Source organism: Monodelphis domestica, chromosome 2, assembly GCF_027887165.1.
Source record: "Monodelphis domestica isolate mMonDom1 chromosome 2, mMonDom1.pri, whole genome shotgun sequence".
Classification (NCBI taxonomy): Eukaryota; Metazoa; Chordata; class Mammalia; order Didelphimorphia; family Didelphidae; genus Monodelphis; species Monodelphis domestica.
The window spans coordinates 359,093,273-359,104,681 of NC_077228.1; the positions used below are offsets into that span (position 1 = coordinate 359,093,273).

Below are 11,409 nucleotides of genomic sequence, written 5' to 3' on the forward strand. Positions count from 1 at the left end.
TTCCCAGAAAGTTTCAATGAGTTGAGCAGGTGTCTACTTTAGAGCTGTAATGATGCCTAAATTAGGCAATTCCAACAGCAAAAGAGCCCGCTTCTTAGGCTTACTGCCAGCTTTTGAAAGCCACTCTAACAAGTAGTTTCTGCCAAGTAAGTGAAATCTGAATGCTGACTGAAACCTTTCAAAAAAAAAAAAACTCATGCTGACTAATAGGCACTAATGTGTGAATAATAATTAGTGCAATTAAGTGGCTGGCACTGTGCAGGTGAAATTTTCAGACTACAAAACGTTAATGTAGGGGTTTATGATACACATAAACAAAGACTTAGGATGGGGAATTACCAGACCTAATTCATTCCTTAGAAAGCATTCCAGAGCTATAGTATGTAGAAATTGTTAAGGGTAAGTATACTGATTATAGGCCATCTTGGAAAGGAATATAGTAATTCCCATCTAAATAATACTTTAAGGTTTTCAAAGTATGTCATAGTATCATATTGATCCTCACAGCAGCCCTGTAATTATCCCCATTTTACAGATTAGAAAACTGATATTCAGAGAAGTTAGGCAACCTACCCAGTGTCACATAACTAAGTGTCTGAGATAAGATTATGGAGAATTCTTGACTATAAGTTAGTCACTCTATTTACTATATCATGTAACAGTCTTCTTGCAAGTGGAATGCAATGAATGAGAGCAATTTTAAGGTAAAATAAAGCAAAATTCTTTTAAGATAACATATGGTAAAATCATAGAATAATGAGACTATAGGCCTTAAGAAAGTGTCAAATAAGATCTTTTTATTTAAAAGTCATCTCATGAAATCTCTGGGAAAAATAAAAAGGCTTTTAAAAAATAAATTTTAAAAATTTAAAAAGGTTATTTTTATAGGAAAAAAACAAACAAAATAAAGCAACCAAAAAAATGAGTTCTGGAAAGGGAATGATGACACTATGCAGAGTCCTGTCTGTCTCTTTTAGTTCATCTAAGAGGGAAAATAAATTACTGCTTTCCTTTATAAATACTACTTTGTCAAGGTCAGGGTGGAGGTCATTTGCAAGACACTAAGAAGGACAGCATATAATTTACTAGCCAGAATCACTCACAGCTGGTGAAAAAAACATCTTTCCAGCAGAAATCCATACTCATTTAGCTTTTATAAACAGAGAAATAAAATAGTTTTTTTTTAAGATTATACTGTGAGATGATTTAAGAAGAGTTGAATTATCCACATTCTTTGCTCACTTCTGGTAAATTGAGTACATAATGATTAGAGAGTGACCTGTGTATATTTATACAAGGAGGATTAACAAATACATAATCATCATACTATAATATGCAATCTTTTGTATGCAAAGGAGAAAACTAATTTCATTATGAGCAAAGCCAAACTTTGAAGCATATTGTCTTTATTTGAATAGTGATGATAAGAATAATGATCCAGTTCTATTGCCACAAATAGCTGAATCTCAAAGGATGGTAACTCTGTCCTAGGATAAAAGTGATACCTCAAATGACTGAACTTCATCAATAAGAGTTTTTATGCTACCACTAGCTAGTTCATGACCAACCTCCTAAGGAAAAAGTCCCAAAACCTCAGCAGCACACATAAGAAAAGCAGTCTTCCAATAGGATGCTGATATCCTGGGAATTCAAATATCAAGATATTCTTGATCGGAACTCTTAACCAGAGTCTCAATTCTTAGATGGGGCTCAGAGAACATATCATCTTTGAATGAACACTAGACCTAAGAATCAGATCTTATTTCAAGTCCTGGCTCTGACATTTGTTAGGTAAGTACCTTTGAATAAATAAGTCATTTGACTTCTCTTTCATGCAATAATCATTCATTAAGTGCTTGATATATACCATCCTCTATGATAGGTGTTAGAGAGATGGGGATAAAAATGAAAAAAATCTCTGCCCTCAAAAAATTTATATTCTACTGAGAAAAACTAACATATTTCAATACAGATAAGAAGATAACCAATTATACACCAAATAGATAAAAGGTAATTTTGGAGGTCTGGAAGAGGACAACAACTGGAGGTATTAGGATGAAGCACATAAAGTATAGTTTTAAACTACAATAGTTTAAGTTTTAATATATTAGAGCTTGAAACTGCACTAATACTAAGACTATAAACATTTATATGAGCTGATCCTTGAAATAAGCTAGAATGTAAGAGTAAGGGTGCTAAAAGGATGTGTATCCAAAACAGAGGGCACAGTCTCTGCAAAAGCATGGAGATAGGAGATAGAATTGCAAATGACAAATTAAAACTTATGGTCTTAATTAGTTATCATTTAACATATTTACTTATTTTTATGTTTTCTTCTCACTTAAATTTTGAACTCTTCATTTTTCCTGTTACTAAATGTTTATAGTATTTCTCAATTATTTGCTTTTTCATGAAAATGATAAAATATTTAGTTGTCAAGGTTGTGTTTTTTTTTTCCTTTCACAGTTCAGAGAGGTAGGATATATTTCTAGATAATGTTTGTAAAGTTCTTACTTAGCATACTGCCCAGTAACTGTTGCAGGCACTATGACTAGTTATTATACTTTAATTCCAGTCTTCAGCAACTTCTTTTATTATGTGGCACATATTCAGTTTCTAATCTCATTGTGAAAAAAGGGAGTAACCATACCTACTGAAGAAAATTGACTTTTGAGGGCCTCCTGTAATGGGAAGAACTCCAATTCCTTATACTTTAATGTTACACCTCTTATAAACTAGCTTAAGATCCCCTTAGCTTTGATGACAACTCTGTCCTATTGTGGACCTAGGGAAGATAGAGATTGATTCTCTTATATGTAAATTGTACCCTGAGATGTGTAACTTTGGTGAATTCATGTTTATCGTTACTTACAATTCTAATGTAGATGGAAATGAGTGGGAGATATTTTCAATACCTATAAAAGCCTGCCATCTGCTTTCTGAGTGCTTATAAGTGTAGCTTTCAAGGGTCATACTTCTTAGAGCTGAACAAAGTTTATTAAATGAATTAATGGGAGCCATCTCCTTAAATATGTATGTAAATGTTTGAAAGTGCTCTTGGTTTATCAGCAGTTGAAGGACTTTCAATCTGCTCTTGAAAGTTAAAACTAGCCCCTTCTGAAAGCAGCTCAAAAGATTGGTACTGCAAGACTCATTAAGTTGAGCAGTGATTCAACATTTACTAAGCACTTGCTTTGGGCAAGACATTGTGGAAGGTTCAACAATGAAACCACCAGTCAATAATCAGAAGAAGCCTTTAAATATATCAATAATAAACCACAAAGTGCCTAAAGGAAGTTGAAATAAGGTGTCATAAAAGATTCAAAGATGTAACAACCACTTCTAAGGTAGAGAAGTTTCATGGATGTGGTTGAAGCTAGTCATTGAATCACACAGAGTGGTGAATGCAATATGTAAGTGAAAAGCAACTCCCTGAAACAAGTCATCATCTATTCTTTGCTTAGAGATCCCCACAGAAAGAAAATTTCCTAATCTTCATTGAAGCCTGTTGTCCTTTGGGATAGCTCTAACTCTTACAATTCGTTTTCCTTTCTATTCAACTTAAATTGGTGACTTTCCTATGACTACCTATTTGTATTAGTTCTTCCTTCTGAGGCCAAATATATATATATATATATATATATATATATATATATATATATATATATATATATTAATTGCCTCTCTAGTCCTCCAGATAGTTGAAAATAGCTATCATATTATATCTATTAAAGGAAATGTCATTTTTCTACAGTACAGTTCTAATCATCATATTACTCTCCCCTCAATAAATACTAGTGACTCTATGATATTTAGGAACAAATATAAACTCCTGTGCTTGTAATATAAAATTTGTGAGAAAGTTCTAGATCATAAGATTAGCAATATGGAGTGACCACTTTTTCTGATCTTTAAGAACTTGTAAATCTCTTTAAAATGTGAATTATATGTAAAGCTATAGCATTATCATTGGTTTCTATAAACTACAATAATAAAAACCCTAACCAAATATAAATCTGAAATCACCATCTCCTCACCCACTAGCCTCCATGCTCTGGCAGAATTGCAGAAGTCAACCCACTGAATTATAAAAGAACTTAAATTTTCCCATCACCCCTTTTCCCCATACTACAGAAAACCAAAAGGAAGAAGCTTATTTTGACTATACTTCAGTGGAAGCAATGTTCTATGCCACAGAGAAGTGAAGAACAGAGATTTCTAGGTCAGGATGCCCGCATAAGTGGAATTCCCCTAAGTCTGAATAAAAGCGCCCAGATTCCACATGGGGTTAATTCTGCCTTCCCAGAATCATTTGAGATAGTCACCGAGACTAATGAAACATGAATTTTCTAGAAGGGTTTGAGGTCTAGCCCACAGAACAATGAAAGAAAGAATCAGAAAGTGATCAATGGGGAATATTAGGAGAGGTGGGGAAGGGTGATAGTGGTGGGGAAGAAATTAACAAATATGCCAAGAAAAAACAACTTTTATACCGAATTTGAGAATAAGCAGATAAAATAGCAGGAAAAATATTAATAACAAAATTAATATGGCTTCTAGATCATTTAAATGAGTCCACACATCTATGAATAAATATTATAAGACAAGGGGAAAGTAATCAGTACCTAAAGAGGGAGAGAACTCTGTGGATTCCAAAAAAGAGCATGGAATCAAAGCTTAATGTTATTGATTGGTTATAGAGAGAAAATAGAATTTGAAAGTAGAATTTATGGCCTGCATAGCTGAAATAATGAGTTAGAGTAGAAAAACTTGAAACCATGGTAGCCAATCTCACACTAATGATAAAAAAAGAGAGAGAACTAATTAGGAATCCAAATATAGAGAGGTGATGGATAATATTGAAAAAAGAGAAGTGAAAAAGGATTAATATTTAAAAACATGTTCTTCATATAAAAAAACCCAAAATATTCTTGAAGACATTGACTTAAGGATTAGAATTCTACAAGAAGAAAATAGCAAATCAAAAAACCTGAATACTACAATGCAAGAAATAATATAAGAGAAATATGTATAACTTCTGAATATGGAAAACTAAGTTTCAGTTGAAAGAATAAATGACAGAGAACTATGAGATAAACTGTAAGAGAGGTACTGGTTAAATTCAACAATTCAAATAATAAATACCAGATTTGTAAGCAAAAAGGAGAAAGACCTTCAAATATAAAAGGAAAGAAAATTTGAATAACATAAGACTGTTCTGCACTCACCAGAAACCACAGGGGCACCAATCAAGCTCAAGATACAAACCAAGGTGACATCCCCTGAAAACTTGAACCCAACTATTAATTTTTTAAAAGGTTCCATAAAAATAGAAAGGTTTGAAGCATTCCTACAAAGAAAACCAAATCTGAATAATTTGCTTTTCAAATGCCCCAGACAATAGAAATACAAGAAAGGTAAGTAAATACACCAGTAAAGGACAACAACAAAAGCACAGAGAACATTAGTAGATTCCTTTCTAAAAAAATTCAAGGAGACAAAGGTCAAAGTGAAAGTCAAATGGAAGAAAAGATGGTTGAGAAGCACAATGGAAATATCATAGTCTAAGCTTTGCAGTACTCTACCAACAGGGGAATCAGTCTCTGTTTATGATAAATTGCAGAGTAGAAGCTCACATAAAAAAAGACAAGGGATTAAGAGGTTATAGAAGAATGTAATGCACTATAATCAAGTCAAATGTTAACAAGGAAAGGAAAATAAAAATAAAAGTCTACAGGTGAATTGCTAGGTGACAAAGAAAATTACAGAAACCAGGGAAAGAAAAAAGAGGAGTTTTATGGTGGAAAGAGGTCCTATTTTAAGATACTCTCATGTGGAGAAAGATATTCTATATATGGAGAAAGAGTCCTTGTAGTGTATATAATCTAAGGGGCTTTCTTGCTTAGGGAAATCATTCATTTCTGCCTCAGAAGGGGTATTAGAACTCCTGGGGGCAACTGTCATTCAAAAGAGGGCATGAGGGTTAAGAGAGCATGGAACCAGAATGGTGATTCCATTACAAATTGGAAAAATATTATGGAGTAGGTGCTTAATAAATTGCTTACAGTGCTTAAATAAAAATAAATTATTGACTGATCACATTCCCTTTAAGTCTTCTCTGTGTTAAATTTCCCTAGTTCCTTTAACTGAAATACTTAGAAGCCTTTCAACATCTTGGTACTTCTGTGACCCTGCTTTCCAGTTTATTAATAGCCATTCTAAAACATGAGATCCAGAACAGAGTAGAATACTGTGTTATTTGATCAAGGAAGAAAGTAGTGAGAGTACCTTGTATGTCAATATTATATTATCTAATAATTTAATGTGAAATCACATTAACTTACTTGGCTGCAGCATTGTTCAATTATACTAATATTTCAGCCCACTGAAAAGCAAGACTGTTTTTTAGAAAACTATTAGGTACTCATCTAACCATACAACCATGACATTTTTTTTAACCAAAGTGTAAGACTATTTGTCTTTAACAATTGTCATCAATTCAATCCAATGTTCTAGCCAGTGAAGATCTTTTAAAAAATCCTACATCTGACATTCAATATATTAGCCATTTCTTCCTACTCTGTGACATCATCAAGTTGGATAAGAATACAATTTATGCATTGAAATCATTGATAAAATACTTAAACAGCCCAAGCATGTGTTTAGATGCTTAGAATATCACAAAAGTCATTAATGACTACTCTTGGATTGTGTTAGTTCTATCACTTCTAAAACTTTCAGACTAAACTATTTTTGAATAATGATGGGAATGGTTTGCTAAGTGATTTCATATAAAGAACACATCCCATAGATAATCATTTGAATAACACCTAACTACCAGATGATAATTATTTTTTTCAGATGATAATCAAATATAAGGTGAGAGAATGATGATAAAATTTGTTAAAAATTCAAAATAAGCACCAAGAATTAAAACTTTTCATGAACTAGAAGGTAGGTTTCATTATAAAGGAAGAATCAAAGGTTGGTACACAACTATCTCTCAGGGCTGTTTTAAGTAGATGAGATAAAGTCTTTAAATTGCTGTATAATTGTTAGATACACCTATCTGAATATACATATATACATATTAATACTGGTGCAATTTATTATTTTTAATTTTATTTAATTAGTCAATTTAGAATATTTTGCCATTGTTACAAGAATCATGTTCTTTCCTCCCCTTCCCCTCCCCCTCCTGTAGCCAATGAGCAATTCCACTGGGTTTTACATGTGTCCTTGATCAAAACCTGTTTTCATATTATTGATTTTTTGCACTAGGGTGATCATTTAGAGTCTACATCCTCAGCCATATCCCCATCAACTCATGTGATCAAGTAGTTATTTTTTCTTCTGTGTTTCTACTCCCACAGTTTTTCCTCTGACTGTGGATAGTGTTCTTTCTCATAAATCCCTCCTACTTGTTCTGGATCATTGCATTGCTACTAATAGAGAAGTCCTTTATATTCTATTGTACCACAGTGTATCAGTCTCTGTGTACATTGTTCTCCTGGTTCTGCTCCTTTCACTCTGCATCAATTCCTGAAGGTTGTTCCAGTTTCCATGGAATTCTTCCAGTTTATTATTCCTTTGAGCACAATAGAATTCCATCACCAACATATACCACAATTTGTTCAGCCATTCCCCAATTGATGGGCATCTCCTCATTTTCCAATTTTTTGCCACCACAAAGCACAGCTAGGAATATTCTTGTACAAGTCTTTTTCCTTATTATCTCTTTGGGGTCCAAACCCAGCAGTTCTATGGCTGGATCAAAGGGCAGACAGTGTTTTAGTGCCTTTTAGGCATACTTTCAAATTGCCAACCAGAATGGTTGGATCAATTCACCTTTCCAACTGGTGGAATTTATAATATAGCTTGTTTGTTGAAAACTTCCAAATCACTGGTGTTCATGATTTCAGCGTGAGTGATGAAGTGGTTCTTAGACTTTATAAGTTAATCAGACCGGCTCATCTTATCACCTCATGATTTTGATTTAAAGAGTTAATATGTGCTCTATTTGAATTAAATATAGAAACATAGGTTTTTTAAAAAAAGTTGAAAGACAAATTTAAACAATATACATTGAGGAAAAGAAAATATGAGAAGGGTCTAGAATCTTATCTTGACCTTTATTTTACTATTTCTTATAATATTTAATTAAATATAGCTAAGAAGTAGTATGCTATAATGGATTGAGGGCCAGCCTTTTAGTCAAGAAGATTTGGATTCAAATGTTTCCTCTGAGACAAATTAGTTTTGTGGTCCTGAGCAATTCATCAGACCTCTCAGAGCATCAAACAATTCTCACAAATATGATTTACAAAATAAATATTAATACATATCAGTGAAGGTAGTTTCTATTTTGGGATTTCCCTACAGTGATATAATTTTAAAGAAGATGGAGGGAGAGAAGAATTATGAAGAAGAAGGAGGAGGGGGAAGAGGAGAAGAAGAAGAATCAATTACAAAAGGGGGTCACAAAATGTGTAACTGATCACTTATTTAACAACCAGAATGTTGAATGACTCTGAAAAGAGTGACATACAACTGAAAAAATACTACAAAAACAAAGTAGAAATGTAGTTCAAAAGAAATAATAGACTTATTAAATAATCTACTGAGTTTAAAAGTGAATTTGGTCATCTATACACAAATACACATACACATATACATTCATTTACATGCATACAAGAAAAGTATTCCAAATCATGATTCATTTTTTCTTGTGCAGGAATTTTAAGAGAAAATTTAAGGAATTAAGAGTTAAGAGAAAAGCAAATACCATTTTAAAATAACAGTTTGCTCCCAAAGACCTTTGTGATTCCTTAATGAAGTTGAGAATCTGCAGCTAAAGTTATATGTATAGTTAAAACCTGAATAAATACTTTTATTTTTATTTAATTATTTATTTGTATTATATGCCATGTATATATATATATATATATATATTCATATATATATACATGACTTCTTGTAAAGAGAAAAATCTTTCTTCCTATCAGTTGAAAAAAAAAAAAACAAGATAGACCCCCTAAAAAATCTAAACCACAAAACATTCGAAAGGTTTACAGACTGAGGTAGGAAGAGCAGGGAGGCCTGGAGGGATGCCTGTCCGGGTGTGCTCATCTGTAGGATGGGAGTGAAGGAGCAGGGGGTAGGAAAGCCCTGGGAAGCACCGGTGGGCCTCAGTCTGGGCAACGCTCAGAGGAAGGGTAGACTCAGCTTTCCCCCCTCCCTCCCCCCTGTCTCGGACTGGCGCCCCTAGAGACTGACCGCCACCACTGTTGGGTGCAAAAGCCTGCCTTGATCTCTGGGGTCTCCTGGAGGAAGCTTCAGCCTCAGAGTCCGAAGAGAGATACTCACCGCTGTCTCCTGCAGCGGGGGGTTTACAGATGGATTCAGCAGAAAAGACAACTAATAGAAGTGAACACAAATCCAGGAAGTTTTTAAAAAGTCTAATAAGGAAGCAACCCCATGACCTCTTGCTGGTCATTGGATCAGGCGTCAGTGCAGCTGTGGCCCCTGGCAACCAGGCCCTTAACTCCTGGAAGAGCTGCATCGAAGCCGTCCTTGAAGCAGCGGAACAACTAGAGGTCCTGCACCCAGAAGATGTCGCAGAATTAAAAAGAAAGTGAAGAAAGACCGAGACTTGCTTGTAGTTGCTCATGACCTGATCCGAAAGATGTCACCTCGCACGGGGGATACCAAACCCAACTTCTTTCAGGACTGCCTGATGGAAGTCTTTGACAACTTAGAACAGCACATTCAGAACCCCACAGTGCTGCAGTCCATCCTTACCCTAATGGAACGTGGGACCATGGTTCTTACCACCAACTATGACAACCTTCTGGAGATCTTTGGCCAACAACAGAATAAGCCCATGGAATCTTTAGATCTGAAGGATAAAACCAAGGTTCTCCAGTGGGCCAGAGGACACATGAAGTACGGAGTTCTTCACATTCATGGCTTATACACAGAGCCTTGTGGGATGGTTTTGGATCCTTCAGGATATAAAGATGTGACTCAGGACCCAGAAGTAATGGTATGCTGTCAGGACCAGCAGGGACCACCTGGTTGGTGGTCCCAAGGGGAAGTTCTTCAGAACCTGTACCGGACCAAGTCCTTTCTGTTTGTGGGATGTGGTGAAATGCTGAGAGACCAGATCTTCCTGGCCCTCTTCCTTTACTCGGTCCAGGACAAGGTGGACTTGGAGCATTTCATAGTGGTACTCAAGGAGAACGAGGACCATTTCTTCAAGCACCAGGCTGATATGCTTCTGCATGGCATCAAAGTTGTCTCCTATGGGGGCTGCTTCGACTACTTCCCAGAGTATGTGCAGGACCTTGCGACCCAGATCTGCAAACAACGAAGTCCAGATGCTGATCGAGTGGACAGTACAACATTATTAGGGAATGCCTGCCAGGACTGTGCCAAGAGAAAGCTCGGAGAATACAGCATTGATGTTCCCAAGAGAATCCGCCAGTCAGATCCAGATGACTCTGGAGGGTCCTGAGATCCCCAGACTCCCAGAGACCTGTGCCTGGAAAACCAACCTCTAAGTAGCCACAGTGCAGGACCCACACTCAAGACACCGACACCGGAGGGCATCACCTACCCCGCCAACCCTATGAGAGCCCCAAGGAGTGTGGCCCGGGTGGGGCCACCTCTCTGTGCGCTTAACTACTAGCAATCAACATTTTTACCTTTTCAGGTAAGAACTGGAAAGAACTGAAGGACCACTGTCTCAGGGATAAAGTCCAATGATGGCAAAAAAAAAAGAAAGAAAGGTTTACAGGCTGAGAAATTTTATAGAGTCTGATAAAATTAATAAAGAATAGAATTAAGACAATTTATTAACTTCCAATCTTGCAGAACATTTAGTAGTCTTTCTCCAGAATAACTCACTGCCCTCTCATCCAATGCAAACTACCTTTTTGTGGCACCTTTAGACTGCAAGCAGGTAGGTATCAATGTTATATGAGAAACTATTTCAGGCAGATACAAATGACTGTGCAAGTTTCTGGGAGCTATAGCTTCAAAGGAATAGAAGAGAGGAACCTCAAGGCAGAAGCAGTGCTGAAGAATGAGAAAGTGAAAGGAAAAAGAGAGGGAGGAGGAATTTGTCTTTGTTTTAGTGATAAATGATCAAGAAAGCAGAAGAGGAGAAAGAAGAAAATATGAGTGATAACAGGTGATTATGACAGTGACACATTACTATAGAATTCAGAGAAAAATAAAAAAGAATACAAATTTAAAAAATAAAGATGCAGTTTGTGCAACTGAATACAAAAATACGCATGAGATGAAATGAAAGGTTTCACTGAAACTCAACTTATACCTTCTACTCTCCTCTTTACTATCCCATTCCTGTTGCCCAATGCATTATTTCTGGGCTCAGCTCTCTCT

At 35.6% G+C, this 11,409-nt stretch overlaps 1 protein-coding gene across 1 annotated transcript; it reads left to right on the forward strand.

Annotated features, from left to right (window-relative positions):
• Positions 1–9,371: 9,371 nt before the first annotated feature.
• LOC100020515 (protein FAM118A-like) lies at positions 9,372–10,768 on the forward strand. Its single transcript, XM_056818615.1, is given in 2 exon segments — positions 9,372–9,621; positions 9,624–10,768. Coding segments are annotated over 2 exon segments (1,119 nt in total). The 5' UTR covers positions 9,372–9,395; the 3' UTR covers positions 10,517–10,768.
• The last annotated feature ends 641 nt before the right edge of the window (positions 10,769–11,409 follow it).